A 26,795-nucleotide genomic window follows, 5' to 3' on the forward strand; every position below is an offset into this window, starting at 1 on the left:
ATTCGGACCATGTTCTGTTGCCATCAAAATCCGAAGAGGAAAAGGATGTGGATTCACTATCTTTTCACTGTCTACCCGCGAGGCCACTTCATTTCCTTCGACAGAGCGGGTTTTTATCTTTGCACAAACAAAATTAGTGAGCTGGAGTAATCTTGACCGCACATGGCCAAAGTGAATCTCTTCCACCTTACATGTGGCAGATCCACAATGACTTAGTAGCTCAATTAATGGGAATGATCCATCATATATGATGTAGGACAATGATTTAGAAGGCGAAATGAAGAGAGATTAAAGGGAAGTGGTATATTCGCTCCTTTCTTGTTTACATGGGCCAGCCCTCTCTAGTTTATTTATGAGTTATGACTGCTACTTTACACTAGAGAGGGCCAATCGATCCTTGGCGCTTCTAGGAATAAGGACAAAAGGAAATATATTTCATCATACATCGTAGAAATTTCATCCAAAAAGCTAGCTAATCTCGTGAGCCCACTCAAACTGTCCAATGTGCTTCTTTCACGGCATGCTCTAGTCTTAGTGACTTCTACGGTTAGAAGAAGGTGTACCGTGAGCAACCACATTGGGTGGGAGCCACTGAAGTGATCCCTCTTATAGACAAGGATTCATGACATCCCTAAACTCTTATAATCTTTTGCTCAGCTTTTGGACCTACACTCTTTCCTTGTTATCACTTCATCTTCTCTAAAGCTATTGGACTATACTAACTAACCTTTTCTGCTACATTTTAGAGCTGTCACCTCCTTTTCTTTTTGCTCCTTCCACAAAAAAGTAACATTAGATTAAAATTTTATTCCCCCTCTTATTCTCCCTTTTGCACTCCTTTGTGTTGATAATGACACTCCTCTCTCTCTCTCTCTCAAGTTTTAATGAAAAAAAATACTAAGTTTAATTATTAATAACTTTGTAGAAAGATAGGCATAAACCAACTAAACCGACAAGGCCACGCATTTCCACATCACCTGATCACCTCCAATCACCTTCATGGGGACAATTATCATCAACATTTGGGTATTTTTCAAAATGCTTTACATTAATTCTGTTTTATACCTATCAAAAGAAGAATGGTCAGGTTGTTTAATTGATTCCTTTTGGCCTCCTCCAGTCAAGTCAATTATTTCCCCCTTCGACCTTTTATTAACATCTGTACTTGCCTAGCAGAAATTTATTTTGGTAGGTAAGCCGAGATTGAGACATCTGACCTCATCGTTGAAAAACAAAGCCTTAACCAATTGACTAGAGCCTGAAGCCCACCTTTTAGATTGATTTTTTAGGATTTGTTTGGATGGCTACGATTCACCTAATCGTAGATTGGCTACCGGATTAATTTTTCATCAACTAGGGCAAGTCAAGGATGATGAGATCAAAGATGCGGTTCTGAAAGCTGATGACGATAAACCATTTCAAAAGCTATAAAAAACTTTTTCATCCGTGGCAAGCTCCTCGACGAAGTAAACTCAACCTTCATCACCTTGGTCCCAAAAGGTCCGGACGTATACTCCCCTTCTAAATTCACACCAATTTCCCTTTGCAACTTCATTTATAAAACAATTATCAAAATTCTTGCTTTGAGACTTAAATCAGTTATTGGATCTCTCATCCACCATGCACAATCAGCCTCCATAAAAGGGAGACAGAATTTTGAAAACATCATGCTTTCTCATGATCTCTTACATAATTTCCATTCTAATCAATCTGTCCCTTCCATGTGCCTCAAAATTGCCTTGCCAAGGCATTTGACAATATAAATCGCTCCATTCTTGTTGGTTTCATGGCCAAGCAAGGTTTTAACCAGACTTGGTTGAATTGGATTAATTCCTGCATCTCTAATCTCATGTTCTCTATCATTATCAATGGCACTCCCTGTGGTAGATTCTCTTCCTCTAATGGCATCAGGCAAGGTGACCCTTTGTCCCCCCTGCTATTTTGTATTGTTATGGAAATCCTTTCAGTTTACCTCGATGAAGCTCTTCAGAAAGGTCATATATTTACCCCTTTTTCCGAAGGCTCGACTTCAATCTCACCCCTTCTTTTCGCTGATGATCTCATGTTATTTGCAAAGGACGGTCATGATTCTACTAAAGGTTTGATGAATTGTCTGAAAAAATTCAGGGAAACTACTGGTTTGGATGCTAACATGGAAAAATGTGAATGTTTCTTCTCAGGTACCTCAAGAAGAAAATTGAGAAAATTTTGCGAGCAACTGGTATTAAAGAAGGTGAGCTGCCGGAAAGATGCTTGGGGCTCCCCTTATTCTCGTCTAGGCTTTCCTGAAGGGACTGCCAGCCCCTCATTGCTAAGATCAGAATGAAAACCCAAGGCTGGGGTCTTTATCCAAGGGGGGAAGGTTGGAGCTCATAAAGTCCATTTTGTGCTCTTTACAAATTCTTTGGTCATCTGCATTTGACTTGCCGGCGGGTGTGCTTGATTCCATTGACAGAATTCTCAGAGACTTTCTGTGGGGAGGTTCTGAGTTGAAGAAGAAGCTTCATACCATATCATGGGACTCTATTTGTATTCCAAGAGCAGAGCGTGGGCTTAGTTTGAGAAGGTTGAGAGATGTGAATAAGGCTCTCCAAATGAAAAACCTTTAGAATGCAATTTCTAAAGAGTCTCTAGCCTCCTGCGAGCTAGAGACTCTATTTTTCCTCACATCTGCTACTCGGTTGGCGATGACAGTAAGATTGACTTGTGGAATTCCCCCTGGCACCTCGGCGGTGTTATCTCCTCCGTCTTCTCGGCAATACACAGATTCCTCGCTAGCCTCCCTAAAGAAGTTCCTTGATAAAGGCATTTTCAATGACTCTAATGTAAAGTTTCTAATTTGGAAGCCTGTTGCGGACAGAACTTTCTCCCTCAAAAGTGCTTGGGAAGCTAGCAGACTTAAGAAACCAAAGCCCCCCTGGTATTCTATGGTGTGGTTCAATGGCAACACTCTGAGGGACCCCATAGTTGTGTGGAAAGCCCTCCAAAACAGGCTTCCCATAGAGACAGAATCTCCTTCGTTGTGCAGGACAAAAGGTGCTCCATGTGCTCAAGACACTCTGAATCATTGGACCATCTTTTCTTTTCTTGTGGGTACTCTGCCCGGATTTGGAGGTCCATTCTGTGGAGAGTGGGATGGAGAAGAAGACCCCTAAAAACTCTTGCTGGTTGGATTATAGACAAATTCAAAGGAAATGGCCAGCTCTCTATTGTTATCAAAATGGGGCTCCAAGCTGCTATCTATCAGATTTGGAACGAGAGAAACCAGAGAATTTTTTAAAACAAATCAACGCATAAAACTCAGGTTCTTAAGAAGATTTTGAGTGATATTTGCTTCAAGATGAACCAGCTCTCAATGTGTAGGGACGTTCCACACGCTAGAGCCATTAAAGCTGCCAGTAACTTTGGGTATAAGATATCAGAATGGGCCGAGCCTGTCAAATACTGTTGGTGGGTTAAGCCTCGAACAAATGAAGTCAAAATCAATTATGATGCTTCACTTGAAGCTGATTGTGCTGGTATTGGGGCCTTCTCAAAGATGATAAAGGAATGATCTTGGCCATGTTCTCGGTAGAAACTAATATGGACGACATCTATGCTTTGGAGCTCCGAGCGATTTTTCATGGCATCAATATGGCAAAAGATAGAGGCCTCCCTAGGATTTGGATTGAGTCAGATTCCCTTTTCACGGTTGACATCGTCACCATGAAAACAAACACTCCATGGAAATGCTTGAATCTAGTCTCTGCTATCTTCAATGCTCTTCAACATTGCGAGGCTTGGAGAATATCTCATTCCTGGAGGGAAGGAAATTGCCCTGTCAATATGCTCTCCAAGGTAAATTTTCCCTTTAAGGGGTATGATGTTCCGGTAGTGCTCTCCACTCCCCAGCCCCTTCATCTCATCGAAGAGGACCGAAATGAAGTTAAATATGCTCGTATATGAGTGTGCATTCTTCTGGCCAAAGTGGCTTCATGGGTTTTTGTTTTATTTTCTCATATGTATGTGGGAGCTTGTTCCCTTTTTGATGGCTTTCGAGCCCCCTTAATCTCTATACCTTTTCATTGTTCTTATTGATTTCTGGTCGGCGGTCTTGCCTAACCCCAGCTTACTCATATAAAAAAAAAGAAAAAAAAAGGGGAGTTATAATTGACTTGGTAGGGCAAAATTCGGGCTATAACAAGAAATCAACCGTAAATAACTGGCTCGGGTGAGTTGACAAAATTTTTAAGCAAGGGGCCAGAAATTTAGATGTGGCTAACGCTTTGGCTGATCCTGACCATTCATCTCGTGGACTCTACATTTGATTTTACATGACCCAAAAGTCCTGCTAACCCTCCAATTAATCGGCATTCCTAGCATGTAGTTTTGGTAGACTCTTGACTGAATAGCTAAAATCATTTCGGCCCTTCAAAATATACAATAGATCAATTAAAATGTGGGCTCGTTGTGTCATAGTTTACTCGCAGTAACAAACCATTCTTCATCATTTACGGAAAGAGAATCATGTTATCCGTTTTTTACGACAAGCAATTTACTAGGCAATTTCGCGGAAAGCATGGCTTTAAATTTCAACCGAAATACGAAATTTCGGATTTCGGTGGGGACAGAAACCGGTGTTTGGCGAAATATTTTCGGATTTCGGTGGGGACCGAAACCGGTATTTGGCGAAATTAAATATTTCGCCCTTAAATTTCGGTCCGAAATTTCGAGAAAATGCAATTTTTATTTTTATTTTTAAAAACGTTACAAAATTTCGGCCAAAATTTCGGAATTTCAGTCGAAATTTCGGTTTTCCGAATGTCCGAAACGGTTACCGAAACCGAAATTTTAAACCATGGCGTAAAGGCAGTTCACTTTTGCAAGAGAGAAGAGCTAGCTACCTCTGATGTATTATGAATAAGACAAAATCTGCTAAAAAGTGAGCTGTGTGGTTGTTCTCTCCTGCAAAAGTAAGCCACGAAATATGGCTTTATGCGAAATTGCCTAGAAAATCCCTAAGAATGGTTAAAATGCAATGTCATCATGACCCAACTAGGCTGAAAGTCAATGTTAATGATCTAATTTAGGTCAATCTAAATGATCGATTTTTAGGTCCCACACGGGGGACATGCATGTGTAATCAAAGACTACTGACCTTGTAGAATATCATGAGACGAAGAGCCACATGATCCTGCTACCTTGAAGATTTGACATCCCTAGGCCAAAAAAAAAAAACCAACTATTCAACTTCTGTTGAAAGAAGAATAGGTTGGGTTTTTCATGTCTTGTTCCCCACAAATAGTGGGGCCCATTTCCACTATACTTTGTCTTGGTTGTGGCTAGGAAGAGCTTGGACGATCTTGTGGGTTGAGAGATATAAGAATTGTACTTAATCTTTTTTGAGGAATGATTAACTGAAGGGCGCCCTTGCAAAAAAAACAGTTACAAGGGCGCTTCTATTGGTCCTCACAAGCAAAGTGCATTTATGGTTATTGTTGTCAACGTCCTCATAAGCAAATGTTAATCAAAACCCTAATCCCCTGTTCGTTTTGGATTTTGAGAATTGTTTTTTAGTCCGATTATCATTTTTACTCTAAATTTTTTTTCAAATTCCCAAACGAACAGGTAAGCCGTAAGGCATTTTATTTTAAAAATTATAATTTCATTTGTTTTCCATACCTGTACACTTCACATCCCTCCAAGCCGCACACAGATTTATCATGGCTTACGCCCCGGTTTGTTTTGGATTTTGAAAACTGATTGTGAATCCAAAACTGATTATGAGTCAGTTTTGGACTCACTATCGGTTCTCAAAATCCAAAACTAACCAGGCCTTGGAGGTCATGAAAACTATAATTCGGTTACTCTGATTGGTGGATGTGGGACCCATATAACTCTGTGGGCTTCATGTGTCCCTCCCACCAACTAGAGTAGGTGGACTCCAATTTCCAAGTTCCCTATAAACCATTTTCATGTGACATAATAATCACGCGTCACATGTAAGAACATAACTTTAATAGACAAGCTTTAAAAATAAAGATAACCCTAATGTCAAGCTTAGTGCCTAAACTATTATTAAGGGGCCCTCTAATGTTTTTCATGTTACCATCTCCAACTAATCTTGCAATATCACTGTATGAATCTTGTTTATTATCAATCTCAAAATCAAGTACATTAACACGCACAAATGGAAGTTAAGGTCCACTTAGGGTTAACCATATATAAATCTTTAGTCTAATTGTGAGCTTTCTTTCAATGCTTACATACGAAGTAGTATTCTCCATTGGTTTTGTTGTGATTAAGCTAAGAATATGGTTGGATAAGTGAAGTTTTGAGGCTCCGCTCAGGATATGTTCCCTGATTTATATGCAATGGTTCAAAATTGCTTCGAGAGGATTGAAGGTCGCATTGTTTGGAACCTCAACTTTAGAAGATATTTCTTTAACCGAGAGGTAGATAGACTAGCATTCTTCATTCATACAATAGAGTCTACGTACGTTAGCAAATCTAGGAGCGACAAAAGGGTTTGGATTTGAAGCACATCTGGTCTCTTCACTGTAAAATCTTTCTACTTCCCTATTGATCTGGTAGGGCCAAATTCGGGCTTTAAAACGTAATTGAATATCGAGAACCAAATTTTGTCTTGAAATTGAAACTATATCAAAACCATGTGGAAAAGATGATAGAATCCTTGCCACTTAGTTACTAGAAGCGATAGGTAGATACATGGATTAGCAGAAACTTACCTCCGGCCATGACGATTAGGTCCTTATGCTGTGAATTCTGACGATCGGATCCTTTGACTGCGCCAATCTCCCTGAACACGGTTTGATCTGTGTGAAACGATGCTTCTGATCTAAGGAAGGTCTTATGGCTAGATTGAAGGAATCACATGCATTGTTCTTAGATTAGAGGCCCATTTATGATGGAAATAAACTCGTAATGTTTCTCTTTTTCCTCCCATCAAGGAGAGGGATGTTTACAAGAGTCCAATTTGATTTAATTTATAAAAAAATATATTTAATTGAAGATAATTTAGCAATTTTTTCTTTTTTTTTTGCAAAGATAATTTAATTTTTTTTTTTTTATAATTTCGAAATTATTACTACAATAGAGGAAAAACTCCAGTATCACCACAACTCTAATTAAATTAAAGATAATTTGGTGATTATCATTGCAACTCCACTGTCTTCTAGAAGTACTCGGGCATCCAACTTAAGTGTGTGGGTCCTTGTAGGCTGACATTCTCATTTAGTTCCCCCCTCCTCCCCCCCCCCCCCCCCCCCCCCCCCCCCCACACACACACACACACACACACAAGTTTTGAAAAAATACACTTTGGAGTTTTGGATACGTATTTTGAAAAGACTCATGGCCAATTTTGTCTAACACACTTTGCAAATTTTGAAAAACCTTTAATCATAATTCATAAATTTCCTCAATTTTGTCTTTATTATACATTCTTATAGCATGTCTCAAAACGTTAACCTTATGTGTATCACATACACCGATTTATACTACTGTACACTTTATGTGTAGTTTAGAACCTTTTTTGAAAGGCCCATAATGCCCATTTGGGTTCTAGTTTATATGTCCTCGTGGCTAATCCATCTAATCACACCTCAATGTGCACACACTTTATCAGCTAATGGCAGTGGCCCGACTATGTATCAGGCTTACAATCACATGCCATGCCACGAGTGAGGGCCACGATTCTAAGTTAGGATTTTCTCTTGATCAACCTCACATTGCTACTAAATTTTAGCCCCCCATCGGTCCGTCAATTGCACATGCCTCCACTACAACTGTATATGGTGAAATTGGCCTGGTGGACGGCCAAGAGATTGTAAGTCCCACGGTGGAGAGAAAAAAAAATGGCAATGTGTGCAAAGTTTCTTCGCAAATAGATAAGAAATATAAAAAAACATTTAGAAGTGCAACCATTTGAAGACATATTAAAATGATGGGAAAGGAACACCTGGGTCTTGTTTGTTTTGGATTTTGAGAACCGATACCGATTACTTCTAAAACTGATAATTGGGCTCAAAATTAAACGTCAATTTGAGTCCAATAATCAGTTTTGTACTTGCATTCGGTTCGCAAAATCCAAAATAAACAGGGTCTTTAGCAATTTGAGTCCAACTGAGTAATTAGTGGTTCTAAAATCCCCACAAAGCTCAAAAAATTTCCATAAAACAGCAATAATGCTATTGTTTTGTTAAAGCCCAAAAGAAACTGGAGCTTAGCACTGAGTTGGAAGAGTCCTTGCAAGAAACTCACCCAATTTAAGCTCAGATTCCTGATTAATGTCGACATGCCAAGCTGAATTTAATGCAGATAGGACATGATCCCAATTGAAATTTTTGACCACATATGAGAGTTTTCAATAAACCAAAGTGGCATGTAGGGTTTGTAAAAATGCTTAAAACATAGCAAGAAATGTCAATCTTCGATCAACTAAGATCTCAAATACAGTTCAGAAGTCACAGTAGATTGAATTATATTATGCAATTTCATTACCAGTTGAAATTTGATGTTTCCATTACCTCATTTCGGTGAAAACTGACTATCCCTGTCAAGGATCCACATGGAAGCACTTCTTGCATCATATGTCCATTGGAGCCACTTCTGGGCTCGCATCCTCCTGCATGGAGGCACTTGGTTCACCTCCTTCCTCCTTTATCTCAAATGAGTCAATCAACGGCTGGATTGTTTTCTGATCGATTATGTGAAAGGGCTCGTTGATTCCAACAACCGCAACAGTACAGATAGAGCTGTTCAGTTTTTCGCCTTGTAGCGTTTCCTTGATCGCAAAAAGTGCATCTTTGACAAGTTCATCACGGGTAGAGTTGGTGAAAGTCTCAAATTTGCGCTCCAAATAAGTTTTTGCGGCCTGGGAGCGAGATCCAATGGCAAATGCTTGGTACTCGAAATAGTTCCCACTTGGACAATTATAATAGAGATGAGCCCCAGACTCATCCAACCCGGCAACTAGAAGACCCACGCCATAGGGCCTTTTCCAAGATCTCTGGGTGCAAACCTGCAAACAACAGAAATGTGTAAAACAGCACCACAAATCTCTCTCTCGCAAACTCATCCATGTGCATGGATCTTGGACTTCAATTTTAATTAGGCAATCTTTCATTAAGGCAGTATGAAACTAATGTTCAAAACTCGGACCAAGATCAGGGTGGATTGAACTATCAAGAAGTATCAGCCATAGAATAATTATCTGATATAAGCATCAACAAAAAGGAAAAATGAAACACTGACTGTTTAAGAACAATGAAAAATGTAATTTTTTTTCATTTCAAATGCTATAATTGGTATAAATAGCATAGAATGACGAATCATGCATAGGATGTTCTTCCTAGTAAACATGGGGAAATTTTCAAATACAAGAAACAATTTTTCAGGTACTAAAACCATAAATATTATCTATACTAATTGGAATTGATATTCACATTCCCTTATTACAATAATGGCATTCCTCTCTTTATTTTACACTTTGTTTTTTTTAACGCTACAGATTTCATTAACAAAGAGGGCGACTGAGTAAGTACACCCCAAGAGAACAGGAAAGAACGAAAATACAAAGCAAAAACCAAAAAGATTGTAAAGAGAGTACACTCCTCTCTCTATTTTACACTTACTTTTATTGGATTTCAAAAGTTTTCGAAAATTGTAACAGCATGCAAATAGACAGTTAAGAAAAGTGCAATTGAAGAAAGTAGAGCTAGAGTGCAAATATCATATACATTGAAACATTAGAAGACATGAATGACAAGCTCACTCAATTACCTTATGTTATGGAAGTATTATGCATAAAAAGTATTGTGTACAAATAAAAGAGAAGATCAATGTGTAATAGGAAAACTTATTTCTATGCACAACAAAGATTAAAATACAAAAAAAAAGGAATAAAATGAAGGAATAATACAAAATTAGAAAACTGCTTATTTTAGAGAGGGGGTTTACGAGGAGGTAGGATGGGATCTGACAGTGGGTGGATAGTGTCAATCCCTCATTAGGTCTTTCCTTAACAAGCCCTCGCCAGTGAAACAATTGGGAACCCAGTGTAAGCTTGTCGCCTAGAAGCGAACGATGTTTTCTACAAAGTGACTTGGTGAGTGCATCAGCAATTTGATCGACACATGGTATAAAACGAACTTCGAGTTGCTGCATGTTGATTTTGTCGCAAACAAAGTGGAGGTCAATCTCCACATGCTTGGTGTGACCATAAAAAACAGGGAAGACTGACGGACAGATAGTGCCGAGATCATTACACCAAATTACTAGAGGTTTACAAAAAGGAACTCCCAGTTCATGAAGGGGCAGGAACCAGGTAACCTCAGCAGAATATTAACAAGACATTGTATTCAGATTCAGTACCGGAATGGGCAACAATTGGTCGCTTGCAGGAGCTCCACGATACAAGATTGGGATCTAGCGGGAGCTACGCGGTACAAGATTGGGATCTATATAAACAAAATAGCCGCCAATGGATTTTCGATCATCGGGACACCCGAGCCAGCATCAGAGAATGCCTGAATCGATAGGATAGGTGAGTGACGCAACACCGGCCCCATATTAAAAGTGCCTTTGAGGTAGTGGAGAATATGTTTGACGATAGCCCAATGCTCCGTAGTGGGGTGATGAAAATGGTAAACCATGGACATATAAAGAAATGACAGTCTTGGTGTGGGAGAGATATTGGAGGCCTCCAACAGTGCTCCTGTATTGAGTGACATCAGTTAAGGCGGTGCCCAGAAACTTAGAGTGGGAGAAGATGCCATTGGTGTAGAGCAGGGCTTGACGCCTTCCATGTGGGTGCGACAAAGATAATATATCGACCTTGAGACAAGAGAACTCTTTGGTACTTTTTCTTAGATCTGTGCCCAGGAATAAATGAAGATGGGCCAAGATCCTTTACAACAAATTCAGCGCCCAATCGAGTAAGCAGGTTGTTTAAAGCAGAGCTATAATTCCAGTGAGAATGAAATCATCGATGTACATAAAAAGATGAGAATAACACCCTTTTTTCCAACTTAACTGATGATACCAAGCACGAGGGGCTTGCTTGAGCCCATAGATAGCTTTACGTAACAAGCGGACATGAGAGGGGAAGCGGTAATCAACAAGGCTTGGAGGTTGAGCCACATAAATATTTTGTTTTTTGAAAATTGACAAATATATTCATACCAGCAAAATTTACAATGGGGACCAGTAGTCCCACCAGATTTACATAGTATGAATTACCCAGGAGCATTCTCCTTGGCCCAAAAGAAAACTCATTTCCCAATAGCCTTAATTGTATCGAATCAAAAAAAAAAACCATATTGTGGGGCCCCCCAAGTCAAGATCATGACACGCCACGTCACACAGACTTCTCCACCACATTCCGAATTCGATTTCCAAAAATCCCGCTCAAAAGCCCAGAGCTATCATGCGCCCTCACCGTGTACGATAGCCAACCACCGAACAACATCGTCGGAACTCCGGCGACCTCCACCTCGCACTACCACCAATCACCGCGGTCACCACCTCCAGTCTCACCTCCGTCTCCTCGACAAAAATCATCTCAGCCGGGGGAGTCTTAGCCATCACCACCGTCATCAAGATCAGGCAACCTCCATTGCCGCTGGCCACCATGCCCATCCTCAAGCCACCCCCATGATCTTGATTCCGGAAACCACAGCCTCCTACCGCCAAACGCATTAGCCCCATTGCTAACCGGCAATCGCATGAAAAATAAGATCGCTCCGCCTATAGCCGGCCTTCCACTGCTCCGGATCCAGCAACCCACGGCCTTTCACGGCCTCTGGCAACCTCCGCGGTTTTTCTTGGCACCAAATCCAGCTTCATGGCCTCCGCGGCTCCAGATCCAGCCTCCACGGCTGCAAATCCGGCCTCCACAGCCCCGGATCTGGTCTCCACAACCCCAGATCTAGCCACCACGGAAAAACCATACTCCAGATCTGGCCTCCATGTTCCAGTTCCAGCCTCCACAGCTCATCTTTTGCCAGCAATGGGGAGAGACGAGAAAGAAAGGGCGAGACTCAAAAAATACAGAGGAAGAGAGGGAGACAAGAGAGAGCCAGCAAAAGGGAGAGACAAGAAAGAGAAGGCGAGGCTCAGAAAAACAAAGGAAGAGAAGGAGACGAGAGAGAAAGGGAGACGAGAGAGAGAGAGAGAGAGAGAGAGAGAGAGAGATTGCCTCCCTCCCTAGGGCTTCCGTCGACCTAGGGAGGGAGCTCTGCAGATCTTGAGCCACATAAACTTCTTCATGCGAAATGCCATGAAGAAAGGCATTCTGAGTGTCCAACTGGGAGAGTAGCCCCACGTTGTGGGTGTCTCCATAGGGCCAATGATGCTTCTCCAAAATGCCAGTTTTCTTCTCCATACCTCCAACGCCACTTTCCAAGCAGGGGTAAGTTTCTCCATTTGATGTTACCAGTACCTAGGCCTCCTTCATATTTCAAAAGACAAGCTTTGTCCCAAGTAATCAAGCATCTAGTCTTTTTCATCTCCTTTTTCCCATCCAATAGAAACTCTCTTTAAATTTTCCAAGTCTTAGCAATGGAAGCGGGAATTTTGAACATCGACATGTAAGAAGATATTGGGAGATTCACTTGCACCTCCTTTATCAACATGATTCTTACCCTGATGCTTCGTTTGGTTGCACAAAAGCTCGGCAGCCCTCGAAATTTGGTTTGGATTTGGCATGCCATTCCATGTTTGGTTGCTAAAATAGCATTGGACTCCCTTGGATGTCTCCCATGTAATAATTACTTGTGTGATGATGTGGATTCTTCGTCCCCTCTAAAAGCAAATCCTTCCAAAACTAAAGAATTTTGGTTGAATTTTCTAGGGAATGATGCTCTCTTTCTCTCTCTCTTCCCTCTCTCTTTCCTCTATCCCTATATTGGTAATGACACCCCTACTTATTCTCCTATCTTCCGAGGATATGCGGTGCAACCAAACACTGCTTCACTATTTTCCGAGGTAATTCTAGACAAATCAAAATGCTTGTCTCCACCCGTTTGACTTCTATTGACTTCATATTCCACTACTTTCCGAGCCACCCCGAGCAACCAAACGGAGCATGAGAGATTCCAATTTCTTTTCCACTTTTTCCACCACCAACGCCCATAAGTGCTTACAGGGGCTAGTGATACCCACTGGTAGACCAAGGTGGAACAAAGGCAAGTGTTCTTGCATCCAAACTCTCTAGCAAGAGTTCTGCATCGTTCATCCCCAATATTAATACCCACCAAGGAGCTTTTGGAGAGGTTGACCTTTAATACAGAAGTAGCTTCAAACCAGTGTTTAAAATGCGGATGCAACGCGGAACGCGGCCGTAGAAAATCCTAGTCAACTCAGCAAGACACGACCGAGTACTCGATTGAAGTGGTCATAATTCGGGAGAGTCAAAGGAGTTTTTATCGACTCTGTAGGGCAAAACGTGGAATGCGGATGCGGCGCAACACGGAACGCAGCCAAGGTAAAAGGGAGTCGACTCGATGGAGTCGATGCGGGGGAGTTTTAACACTATGTAAGAATCGTAAAAAGATTCAAAAGTTGCTCGATGATGCTTCAAGAGAAGATCAGTACATCATCCACATATTGGAGATGAGTAACTGATACGTTTTGGAAGCTTTTAAACCCACTTAACAAACTAGCATTTTCAACCCTCTCAGTGTGTTTGCTTAAGGCCCCACCCACTATCCACGAACATGTATGGGGATAGTTTTCTCCCAAGTAATCAAGCGTCTAGTCCTTTTCATCTCCTTTTTTCCATCCAATAGAAACTCTCTTTGTAATTTTCCAAGTCTTAGCAATGGAAGCAGGAATTTTGAACATCGACATGTAAGAGATTGGGAGATTCACCTACACCTCCTTTATCAACACGATTCTTCCCCTGAGAGATTAGAATTCCTTTTCCACTTTTTCCACCACCAACGCCCATAAGCGCTACAGGGGCTAGTGATACCCACCATGGTTTTAAATTTCGACCAAAATTTCGGGTTTCGGTGGAGACCGAAACCGAAATGGCACATAATCGAAACGTGTCATTATTTCGACCGAAAGTCGTACGAAATTTTAGGGATTTTGACCATTTTTTCCATTTTTTAATTATCCCGAAATTTCGACCGAAATTTCAAGGATTTCGATAATGACTAAATATTCTTTTTATTAGCGTGTAAGGGATTTCAGTCGAAATTTCGGTTTGGGAGGGGGGCGAAACCGGTAGCAAAACCCAAATTTCAAACCATGATACCCACTGGTAGACCAAGGTGGAACAAAGGCAATTGTTCTTGCATCCAAACTCTCTAGCAAGAGTTCTGCATCGTTCATCCCTAATATTAATACCCACCAAGGAGCTTTTGGAGAGGTTGATCTTTAATACAGAAGTTGCTTCAAACCAGTGGTTCAAAATGCGGATGCGATGCAGAACACGGCCGTAGAAAATCCTAGTCAACTCGGCAAGACACAGTCTGAGTACTCAGTTGACGCGACTGAGTACTTGATTGACGCGGTCATAATTCGGGAGAGTCAAAGGAGATTTTATTGACTCTGTAGGGCAAAACGCAGAATGCGGATGCGGCGCAACGCGGAATGCGGATGCGGCGCAACGCGGAACGCGGCTAAGGTAAAAGGGAGTCGATGCGGGGGACTTTTAAAGCTATGCTTCAAACTATATAAGAATCGTAAAAAGATCCAAAAGTTGCTCGATGATGCACCAAGAGAAGATCAGTACATCATCCACATATTGGAGATGAGTAACTGATATGTTTTGAAAGCTTTTAACCCCACTTAACAAACCAGCATTTTCAACCCTCTCAGTGAGTTTGCTTAAGGCCCCACCCACTATCCATGAACAGGTATGGGGATATCAAATCACCTTGTCTAATTTCTTTGTAACTTTTAAATTACCCAGCAGGTTGCTCGGTAATTTTAAAATACCCAGGGATTGAGCCTCTAGCTCATTTGGAAACGACAATGTTCTCTGACTCTGAGGTCGGAGTTTCAATCCCAGCTTACTCAACTCAACAAAGCCTTTGTCCCAAACTAGCTGGGGTAGGCTAAATGAATCCTTTAGAAAAATTTCATGAAGAAGGTGAAAGGAATCTACACTGCTCTAATCCTGGCTCTAGTTGGGTTCTTATCTAACTTTGTGTTGCCGCACATCCACCTAAGCATTCACATCTCCACTACACTCATCTTATGCACATACTACTTCTTGGTGGCCCAACATTCTGAGCCGTACTGGCTGGCCTCACAACTGTCTTATAAAACTTTCCCTTCAACTTGGTAGGGATTTTACGGTCACACAGAATTGAGGCAAGCTTCCACTTACCTACCCAAAAAAAATATAAAAGAAAAATTGGTTGAGGATATACACCATTGTATCCACATCCACTATTTATATCTAAAACCTTTTATGCACATATGGTAATCAAAGAAATCCCACTCAATGTGTTCATATGATTTCTCTAAGTCGAACATATAAAGCACCCCCTCTTAATTGCCACGATGCAATGTATCCATGCGTTCAAGAGCAATGAGGACTCCATCCAGAATTTGGTGCCCCACAATGAACACTCCTATAATAAGTGGTAACACTCTTCTAAGGCGGCGGGGATAACCTTTGAATTTAACCTTATACATGCTATTCATCAATCTAATAGGTCTAAAATCTTTAGCTTCAACATTGCCTTTCGTCTTGGGAATCAACATGATGAAAGCGAAATTAATTATGCTATTAATACTTCCTTGAGAGCAGAACACAATAAGTATCTCAATCAGTTTGATAGAAACCGGGTTCTAGAAAGTCTGAAAAAAAGCCATAGAGACACCATCAGGTCCGGGGGCCTAATCATTGGGCACGCCAAAAATCGCCTCTTGGACCTCTTCCAACTCAAAAGGAGCTTCAAGTCTGTATGTCTCCTCCCATTAAATGCTTTTTGAACTGAATGTCATCTATCTTAAAGACTTCAGCATTCCTCTCTTCCATATAGTTTGGAAAAATATGATGTAAGGGCCTATCTCCTCTTTGTCCTCAAGTCTCCTCGAACACTTCAAGATACACTATATAGGGATACTTTTGATTCTCTGACAGATAGTAGCCACTTTGTGAAAATATCTGATGTTTTTGTCTCTTCTTTTTTTTTTATGGGTTTGTCTCTTACTATTAGAATGGTAGCTCTGGAGCTCTGTCTCCAACTTATTTCCTCTCATTTAAGAATATCTTCATAATTCAATTTCGCATCTGCTTTCTTGATGTCCTCTGATTCCATCAGATACCTACTTTCATTGATGATGTCCAAGTCCTCTATCTATGGATTTTAGCAATTCTTCTTTCTTTTTAACAAAGCCCTGAATGCATTCTATTTCACTCCAGCCTTTCTTTCACTAATTTCAGTTTCAAGCTGAATTGATGTTCTTTCCACCACTTCACTTTAAAACCCTACTACCATTCCTCCACCTTAACGTTATAAAATTCACCTTCCAACCACGCTAGATTGAACTGAAAAGGGCTGGTTCTTTATCTGTTTACCCTCCATAAATAATAGCAGATGACTATGATCTGATATGACTTTTGGAAGAATCGATGCTCCAATGTGGGGAAAGTGTTCTTCCCATTCCTTTGATACCAGCAATTTCTCTATTTTGCTCATGATGGGAGGGGAATGGTTGTTCGTCAAAGTGAATCTAGCTCCAGATAAGGGCAAACCAATTAACTCCATATCCTGTATGAAATTGGAGAACCTCTTCATACCTGTGTTATACCTACCTCCATTACTGTTCTCAAAGATACACCTTACCGTGTTGAAATTCCCCCAGAGTCAACATGGGAGGTACTATCTTTTTCTGATATCTTTTAATTCCTCCCAAAAATCATTCCTTCTACTCAGATAGGAGCACCCGAGAGGTTACCAGTCAAAGTCGTCCTCAACAAGAACCCAACAGCATTACTCTCCACACTGAGAGAAAATTGCGATCTAATTAAACCCACCTAGGAGCACCCTAAAAATTCAAATAAAAATTATTGAATTTTCTTAAATAAAATGACCAGATCTATGCGTCCATTGCAAATAGAGACCGATAAGGGCTACTGCTAACATAACTATGATGCGACATGGTGATATGATAATGTCAAATTCGGGAAAACTCAAAAGGAAAGTTTACATAATAATATGATTCAAACAAATAATATATTAAAAATTAATAAGTAAATACAATCTTTTATTTTCATAAAAAAAAACTTATTATTAGGATGGATAAAACTCAAAACATGTGGTAAGTGTAAAGTTGTAGGAGTACTCTAACTCAACTCAACAAAGCCTCTGTTTCAAATTAGTTGGGGTCGGCTAAATGAATCTTTAAAAAAATAAAGTTGTAGGAGTAGTATTAAAAAAAAAAGATAAAAAAGATTTAGAAGTTATTATTCAAAAAAAGAGTGATTTAGAAGTGTCAGGGTGAATCCTGAAATATTGAAATCCGACACATGTCTGAAACATATAGTTCACACATTCAGAAGAATTAGTGTGATATAGGCTATGATTTGGTCGACGCTTTGAATTTATTGCTGACACGCATGTCGTAACGTGTCCGACGGGTGACACAACACGACACCCGTGTCCACACGTGTCGACTCTCCGTTATACACTTTTAAATGTACTGCTAATATCAATAACTTTATATATGTATTTAAGTGTATGACTGTGCTACTATTTCTAGATTTTTAGGAGTTCCCATGTCAGATACACACCGTATTCGTGTCAAAATTCGGCACACGAATATATATCCACAAATCATGATTATATGTACTTTCTATTTTAGCCGTGCCCCCATTTCTAAATTTTAGAAGTTTACCATGTCCGACACTCGCGACACTCGTGTTTGTGTCCACAAATCATAGGATATAGGTTTGTGTGAGACAAGGCCCACAACTGCATCAATTTCCTTTTCAAAAGAGCCTATGGCATTTGCCGCATCACAAATTCTACACGCGCCAAGGAGAGATGGATGGTGTTAAATTTAAATTCTTTGCTAGAACCTCAAGAAAGAGCAACAGCGAATGAGATGAACATATGAAAGCGGGACTTCTAAAGAATGATGCATGGATTACAATCTCATCTTATATAATATATATCACTTGATATGTACGAAATTTTTGGAAAGAATGCTAAAAAGTAAAAAACCATGGTGTACAATACATTTCGTTGAAGTGTACTTTTTAAAAATAGTTTATATGCATACCCGTTATAATAAATATAAAGCTCATCATTTATTTATACTTTGCAAACGTTCTTAATTTCACTTTCTAATTATTATTTTTAATTGTTTCAACCAAAAATGTTCACATTTTATTATCACGTGCCATATACCTTGTGCTATTTGCAGTGTTTCAAAACTTGGACTCAAACGAGGACTTGGCCAAGTTAAAAGGGGGTCGACTCAGTCGAGTCAGTGATTGACGCGGGAGAACTCAACCAATGTAAAATGGTTGTCGACTCAGGCGAGTTAACAATTCACTTGTGGAGTTTTTATCAATGGTTCTTTCTAATATCCAATAAATTTCATATTTCTGAAAATTTCATACTTGGAATGAAGCTCTTAGGAAGCCGCAAAGAAATAAAGTGGAGAAAACAGTCACAAAATAATCATAGGCCGACACAAATTATTTTGAGAAACAAGAATTACATACAAAAGGTCCATAGAGTCATGTCCAACATGGAGCATGACAAAGACTAGAAACAACGCATAGAGAGGGCTGCCGGTAACATTACACTGAGACCACTCTCACAATAAGAGGACAATGTTATTTTACATATTATCTCTGATCTGCCCTTGAGAACATGGCAATGACAAAAGGATTAAGTTGATTTTGGCAAAGAAGAAAACCAATACAATATATACCAGATGAGATAACAAATGTGACAAATTATGAAAAGTATATACAAGAAACAAAGGAGTGAGCTGCTATTCTCTACAAATATGGAATTGACTGTTTTAGCAAGGCAAAATTTATGAATGAAGATACCAAAAAAATATGGGTCTCCACACAAGGATGAGAAGATTTTTTTTGTTTTTTTTGTGATGAAGCTTTATGATGAAAGTACAAAAGGGAGCCCCAGGGCCTCAACCAAGCTGTTCAAGGGTCAAGGATGAGAGCAAAATATTGGCACAAGCTGCAAAAGCTGCAGGAGTGCCAATACAAGTATACAACATTGTTTGGTCATGTGACATGGTACCTTAAAGAGAATAAAGGGCACATGAAAAGCAACAACACAGAAGAAAAACAGAGTAGATGATATGTACAAAATAATGAATATACTAAGTTAAAAGTGAAATCATAGAGCAACAGACTCAACAAGAAGAACAAAAATGTCAGCGAAGTTTCATCAAACTCTGACTCCCTCCTAAGCATCCGTCTGTCGACGACTCCTACAACGAATTGGTATGAAGTAAAAAACTACATGACGGGGAGGCGGCACATACAAAACCCACATCCTAATGGACCTGGAAGCGCTGGACTACTGTAAATTAAACAATCCAATGGTTGCATTCTCTGCTGATTATGTAAAATCAAACATACTTACTCAATAATCATGGGTTAATAATAAGGCATAAAGGAAGCAATGCACATCCACAATAACCATCCGAATCCCACTCTATTGTAACAAGGACTGGCTGGTTGAAACTTGTACAACAATACAACTCAAATAGCAAGGCCAGAATCATTTCATTCTATTTTGGAATCAGAAGAAAAGTTCTGTCCTCCCAAATCCATCAAACCCTTCTTGGTCACTGAAAACCTACGTGCTCTCATTTTCTCGATTCCTCAAAATACAGCCTAATCCCTTCGTTTCCCCAAAATCAAATGCAAACAAACAGAAGCACCTTTTACAACTAAGGCCCTAAAAAACCAATTTAAAACTAACATCATCATTCCCATTTCTTAAACTAAAACCCTAACCCTTAACTTCTCATATCTATAAACACAATTCCAACACTAACAAATCCAAAATCAGAGAGATCAGTCTCGACAAAGAAAATAAGCTAAGGTTTTCCTTTCGCCAGTGTACCTGCACCATGTCGGCTAGCTGGCTTTTACAATAAGATCAAATCTAAAGCCCTAAAAATCCAATTTAAAACTAACATCATCATTTCCATTTCCTAAACCAAAAACCCTAACCCCTTAACTCCTCAGATCAATAAACACAATTCCACCACTAACGACTCCAGAAGCAAAGAGATCAGTCTCAAGAAACAAAAGAAGCTACGGTTTTTATTAATCAAAAGCCCTAAAAAATCCACTTCAAAACTAACAAAACATCATTTCCATTTTCTAAACCAAAACCCTAACCCCCCTTAACTTCTCAGATCTATAATCACAATTCCACCACAAACAAATCCAAAAGCAGAAAAATCAATCTAAACAAAGAAAATAGCTAGGGTTTTTCTTTCACCTGCGCCTTATCAGCAAGCTGTACAACAAGCCTGCCAACAGGAAGCGGAGACTCATAAACAAACTTATAGTTGATACATTCAGACCGGAGATAACGTGATAGTACACGGCCATCGGCAGTGAGTCCGGCAATGGCGACACCGATGTGATCATCGACTTTGAAGATCTTTTTCTGGTGTGATGAAAGCTCGGAATTAGCCTTGTTAACGCTGGCTAAGACGATGTGGGTTTTTGATCGGAGTCCGATCGCGGCTGAGCCCTGTTTCACGGCCTCCATAGCGTATTCTACCTGGAATAACCGGCCGGCTGGGCTCCATGTTGTAACATCGGTGTCGTACTGGTTTCTGAACATCTTGTTTTTCTTGAAGCTTCTTTTTCTTCTCTTCTCTTCTCTTCTTTTATGCTGCTGGAGAAAGTTGTGAGAATGGTTAATGGTTTGGAATTTGAAGGGATTGGTTTTCTTCTTCAACAAGGTATGCCAAGGAAGAAAGTGTTTCGGAGGTTTTTTTTTTTTTTTTTTCTCGCTTTGTTGAAGCTGACAACTGACGAGGGTCCATTTGTTATTTGGTGGGCCACTATAGATCCAAGATGTGACTTGATTGGATGATCTGATCCTTCCGTTTGCCCGTTGGGCCACAACAGTTGTGGTCCGTGGATCCAAGTCTTGGCTTTATTGGATGATCTGTGGCTTTTTGGCAACCACTGCCCGTTCCACCCATTTCTCCCGATTTCCCTTGGAAATGTTGCTCACGGCACTGTTTCTGTAGAACTGTAGAAGTAAAGTGAGGCCTACTTCAAAGGATGATCCAAAGCGTTCATTTGGGCCACAACATAAATGGGCAGTATACGGAAATCATCTTTATGTAGAGGTTGCTATAATGTATAGTCCCATTCCAGATTGGAGAGTCAGGATCATCCGATGGAGAAGATTTCAAGATGATTTTTTGGGTACTGCCCATTAACGTTGTGGCCCAGCAAATGAACGGTTTGGATCGTCATAAGAAGTGGGCCCCACTGTACTTTTCTGAATCCCCCCACCCCGAAATGGATAAAATCCCCCCCCCCCCCCATGTTTGATTGCTTGGATTGGCTCGGAGAGTAGTGGAATAGGAAGTCAAAGGGAGGAGACGAGCATTTTGATTTGCTTAGAAGTACCTCGTAAAATTGTGTTTTAGTGTTTGGTTGCATGGCATTTACTCGGAGAATAAGAGAAAAAGTAGGGGGTGTCATACCAATATAGGGAGAGAGGAGATATATATATATATATATATAATATGAGGAAACTGTTGGTGAGCTTAAGCTCACCAAACTTATGGTGAGCTAGCTTGCCCAATCACATGGGGGCCCACTTTGTTAGGATGATCCAAACCATTCATTTGCAAGGCCTTATCATGGATAGGGGGTGTACCAAAAATCAGCTCCATAGGATCATCCTAACCCCTCCATTTGTGGAGGACAAAAATGGGGCAGATTTGTGTCTGTCCATTTTTGTCTTCCACAAATGGAGGGGTTAGGATGATCCTATGGAGCTGATTTTTGGTACACCCCCCATCTATGTAAGGGACTTTCAAATGAATGGTTTGGATCATCCTAACAAAGTGGGCCCCCATGTGATTGGGCAAGCTAGCTCACCATAAGTTTGGTGAGCTTAAGCTCACCAACAGTTTCCTCTATATATATATATATATATATATATATATATATATAGGAAAGTGAAGCTACACCGCCGGTGTAGCTAACTTAGCTACACCGTCAGCTTAAAATACAATGGGCCCACATTGTTTTGGTGATCAAACCCATTCATTTGATTGGCCCTCACATAGATAGGGTGTCCACCAAAAATCAGTTCCATAGGATCATCTCAACCCTACGATTTGTGTAGGCAAAAATGGACAAATTTGTAAAGGTTTTTACACGTTCACAAATTTGTCCATTTTTGCCTACACAAATCGTAGGGTTGGGATGATCCTATGGAGCTGATTTTTGGTGGACACCTTATCTATGTGGTGTAGCTAACTTAGCTACACCGCCGGCTTAAAATACAATGGGCCCACATTGTTTTGGTGATCCAAAGAATTCATTTGATTGGCCCTCATATAGATAGGGTGACGGGTGTCCACCAAAAATCAGCTCCATAGGATCATCCCAACCCTTCAAACTGTGGAGGCAAAAATGGACAAATTTGTGAAGGTTTTTACACGTTCATTTTTGCCTCCACAAATCGTAGGGTTGGGATGATCCTATGGAGCTGATTTTTGGTGGACACCCTATCTATGTGAGGGCCAATCAAATGAATTCTTTGGATCACCAAAACAATGTGGGCCCATTGTATTTTAAGCCGGCGGTGTAGCTTCACTTTCCTTATATATATATATATATATATATATATATATATATATATATATATATATATATATATATATATATAGAGAGAGAGAGAGAGAGAGAGAGAGAGAGTCATTCCCTAGAAAATTCAACCATAATTCTTTGCTTTTGGAAGAAGGGAACAAGAAAGAGACAAGCAATCAATACATGAGAGACATCCAATGAGCTTTTGTGCAGCCCAACGACGATTTCTGTGAGAATGGTTCACTGCTTGAGGATAAATTCGTTTTTCTTTGCCTTTAAAACTTAACGAATAACGTTAAAGGGTGGGGATTTTATCCGTCAAGGGGGAATATCATTTCCCATCAACTTAATGTGGACTATCATATAAAATCTAGAAAAAATATTCCATGAAATATTTATAGGGCTTATGAAGATAAGTTGAGAAGAAAAAAAGTTGAGGGCAGATAGAGTGTGTACAAATCGACAAGGGTCTAGGTTCTGTGAAATCACCTGGGTCTACATGATAAATGGTCTAAATTGCTCATGGAACACACCTATCAACGGTCATGATCGCCAAACATGTGCAACATTCATGGGTGCGTTGTTCCTATTTTCATTATATGAACATTCCACACTTGCATGGCAATCAAGACCGTCTGTCCGATGTCTTGCTACTAAGATTAACCAATGATATAAAAAATTGCAGTAATGAAAATGATCCTAAGTCGAGATAAAGGAGGCGGTAGGCGTCAGGATGACAGCCCGCCGTAAACTTTACCACTTTTCTATGAAATGAATCCTATAGAAATTCTTTGAGGCTTAATTCATGAAAATTTTCTAAATGATTCACTAGCAGACCCAACTTGTTTGGGACAAAGGCTTAGTTGAGTTGAGTTGAGTTGTAATGAAAATGATCCTAACCATCTAATTGTCCATGCTGCAAAAACTCTTCTGTACATTTGAAGTCTTTTTTTTTTATGACGTGGGGTGTCCCCACCCCACTTTGTAGAGTGGGACTAATTCCCTCCGGATGCGCGCAATTACCCGTAAACCACGCGCATAGGGTAAGCCCAGGGGGATTCGAACTCTCGTCTTTGGGGAGCATACCCCCAAGACTTTAAGCCAAAGAGCCACACCTGTACGGGTTGTACATTTGAAGTCTTGCCGTTGCCGTTAACTACTTTACCTTCTGCTGCACCAAAACCTATGCTCTTAGCCGAACTTCCCTGATCTTACATTTATTTCAACAATTTCACCAAACAGTTGGTGTGCAAAACAAATAGAAGCCTCTTCTTCCTTTCAAATGACCCACCTCGTTTTTTCCATCGATTCCTTCATAAATCTCAATAATTCACTATGATTTTCCCCATCAATCAGCACCGGTTCTTCTCTTCCTCTGTCCCATGGATTTCTCCTCTCCAATACATAAAACCCACCTCCCCAAATCCAGACCCCCCAACTTTCCCAATCACCCCCCTTCAAGAAATCAGAAAACCCAGATTCATCACCCACGAAACCACCATTCGCATGATCAAACAAGAAAAAAACCCTCAAAGAGCCCTAGAAATCTTCAACAAAGCATCAGAACAACGTGGCTTCAATCACAACCACAACACTTACTCCACCATCGTTCACAAACTCGCTCTCTCCAAAAAATTCAATGCTATTGATTCAATCCTCAGACAAATGACCTTCGAAACCTGCAAATTCCATGAAGGTCTCTTCCTCAATCTCATGACCCATTATTCCAAATCCTCCCTCCATGAAAAAACCCTAGAAATCTTCTATGCAATCCCACCTTTCGTCCGCGAAAAACCCTCCCCAAAAGCCCTCAGCACTTGCCTCAACCTCCTCATTGAATCAGACCGTGTCGATTTAGCCCAAAAGCTTTTGGCTGATTCAAAGAAAAATTTTAGGTTGCAACCCAATACTTGTATTTTCAATATCCTCATTAAGTACCATTGTAAGAGTGGTGATATCGATTCGGCATTCAAAATTCTGAAAAAGATGAAGAAATCTAAGCAAATGAATTGTTCTCCCAATCTGATCACATACTCTACTCTCATGGGTGGTCTTTGTGATAGTGGGAGACTCAAGGAAGCAATTGAATTGTTTGAGGATATGGTCTCCAAAGATGAGATATTTCCTGATGCATTGACTTACAATGTGTTGATCAATGGATTTTGTAGAGGTGGGAAGGTCGACGCAGCAAAGAAGATCATGGGTTTTATGAGGAAAAACGGGTGCAACCCGAATTTATTCAATTACTCAGCTCTGATGAATGGGTTGTGTAAGGAAGGGAGATTGGAGGAAGCCAAAGAGGTTTTTGATGAGATGAGGAGGTTGGGACTTGGAGGTGATGTTGTTAGTTATACTACATTGATTTCTTCACTTTGTAGAGTTGGGAGAGTTGATGAAGGGATCGAATTGCTTAAAGAGATGAAGGAGAAGGATTGCAGAGCTGATGTGGTGACTTACAATGTGATCATTGGAGGGTTGTGTAGGGAAAGGAGGTTTGAAGAGGCGATGGGGATGCTCGAGCGGTTGCCTTACCAAGGGGTTTATTTGAACAAGGCGAGTTACAGGATTGCCTTGAATATATTGTTGGGGGAAGGGGAGATGGAGAAGGCAATGGCTTTGTTGGGTTTGATGCTTGAAAGGGGATTTCGGCCGCATTTTGCAACTTCGAATGAGTTGTTAACTAGTCTGTGTGAGTCTGGAAAGGTAGCGGATGCGACTATTGCATTGTATGGATTGGCAGAGAAGGGGTTTCAGCCAGAGCTTGCTTCGTGGGTTCAGCTAGTTGAGTCAGTCTGCAGGGAGAGGAAGTTGATCAAGGTATTTGAATTGCTCAATGAGTTGATTGTTGCATAGTGAATTTTGAAGTTCTTGTTCATGAGGATAAAGTGGAGACATGTATCACAAGAATAGGCTGTTGAACCTTTAATATTAAAAACTGCTTGCTTGGCAATATAACTAAGGTATGATGACGTTCTTGTATTGAGAAAAAGGGTTGCAAGGATGGGGCAGAGACAAAATTTTGGTCTAGAGAGGAACAAACAGATGATCTGATACACAATTCTCTTTCGTGCATTTGCTTAAACCTTGAACAAAATTGGTGAAGTTCTTGGTGTATGCATCTCTCTATGGCAGTTGTGTCTCAAAAAGTTCTTGATTTTTTGTGCCTTGGCAGCAATTATCCATCTCCGTCCTGTTAGATGATCTCTCATTTGTAAGATACTCAAGTTTTCCTTTGGCTGTGAGTAACACATTTGGACCAAGCGATGTAGTTACTCCAATCTAGACAAAGGGAGGTCATATGAAGATTATAAAATTCAGTGGGGTAGACAAATACTTGCTGGGTAGAACTGTTATCATTCTACTGTTCAAAAATAAAAATCTTTGGGATCCATTGTTGTGAAATACTTTTTTTGTGAAACTATTCGAATCAAGATAATGTTAAGATCGCAATCGTGGTCAAAAAAATCCCAAAGCCTGAAACAGTGAAGCTCAAGAAACAAATCGAGGGTAATAATGGTCTCAAGTGAGGCAGAAGTGTTGGTGGCGCTTTATGGCATCTGGTTGGTTGATAGTGATGATTTGCACCGAATGATTGTGGAAGGAAATTCCCTCAATATAGTCAGATAGTTGGACAGAGGAGCTTCTCATCTTTGGAGGTTCGTGAACACTATTGAAGAAACTCAGGATCGTATTAGGGGACATGCATACTCAATTTTTACATGTGAAGAGATCTGCTAATAGTGAGGCCGGTCGTTTGGCTCACTTCAGGGTCTCGATTGGAGCTCTATGATCGCCCACACTGCCTTGATACCTTTGTATTACTGGTTGTAACTTTTTTATAGCACATATAGTTGCTGTATTGACCATCTCACTAGTTATAGTTGTTGTATTGGCCATCTCAGTTGTGGGGCTTTCTCCTCTGTTTCTTTCAATCAGAATTTCTTCCATTCAGCAAAAGAAATGATCAAGGGAACAAAATAATCAA

General features: G+C 40.3%; 2 protein-coding genes across 2 annotated transcripts; one reads left to right on the forward strand and one right to left on the reverse strand.

Moving 5' to 3' along the window:
• Window positions 1–8,327: 8,327 nt before the first annotated feature.
• LOC143848175 (proteasome subunit alpha type-1-B-like) lies at window positions 8,328–20,996 on the reverse strand. The gene is made up of 2 exons (XM_077357045.1): window positions 20,463–20,996; window positions 8,328–9,022 (listed from the first exon to the last, which is right to left on the reverse strand). The coding sequence occupies exons 1-2, from the start codon at window positions 20,811–20,813 to the stop codon at window positions 8,588–8,590; spliced, it is 786 nt and encodes a 261-aa protein (XP_077213160.1). The 5' UTR covers window positions 20,814–20,996; the 3' UTR covers window positions 8,328–8,587.
• Window positions 20,997–23,820: 2,824 nt separating this feature from the next.
• Window positions 23,821–26,771, forward strand: LOC143848815 (Pentatricopeptide repeat (PPR) superfamily protein). Its single transcript, XM_077357881.1, has one exon. It carries the CDS (start codon window positions 24,146–24,148, stop codon window positions 25,661–25,663), a length of 1,518 nt encoding a protein of 505 aa, XP_077213996.1. The 5' UTR covers window positions 23,821–24,145; the 3' UTR covers window positions 25,664–26,771.
• Window positions 26,772–26,795: the final 24 nt, after the last annotated feature.

This window comes from Tasmannia lanceolata, unplaced genomic scaffold, assembly GCF_043159265.1.
Source record: "Tasmannia lanceolata isolate RefF3 unplaced genomic scaffold, GAP_Taslan_0.1 ptg000016l, whole genome shotgun sequence".
NCBI classification, from domain to species: domain Eukaryota; kingdom Viridiplantae; phylum Streptophyta; class Magnoliopsida; order Canellales; family Winteraceae; genus Tasmannia; species Tasmannia lanceolata.

Excerpts from the sequence above, each read along its gene's own strand:
- LOC143848815 (XM_077357881.1), top strand. The coding sequence starts at position 24,146 with ATGATTTTCCCCATCAATCAGCACCGGTTCTTCTCTTCCTCTGTCCCA.
- LOC143848175 (XM_077357045.1), bottom strand. The coding sequence starts at position 20,813 with ATGTTCAGAAACCAGTACGACACCGATGTTACAACATGGAGCCCAGCC. Across the intron at positions 9,023-20,462 it reads AGCTTGCTGATAAGGCGCAG|GTTTGCACCCAGAGATCTTG; the intron begins GTGAAAGAAAAA and ends TGTTGTTTGCAG.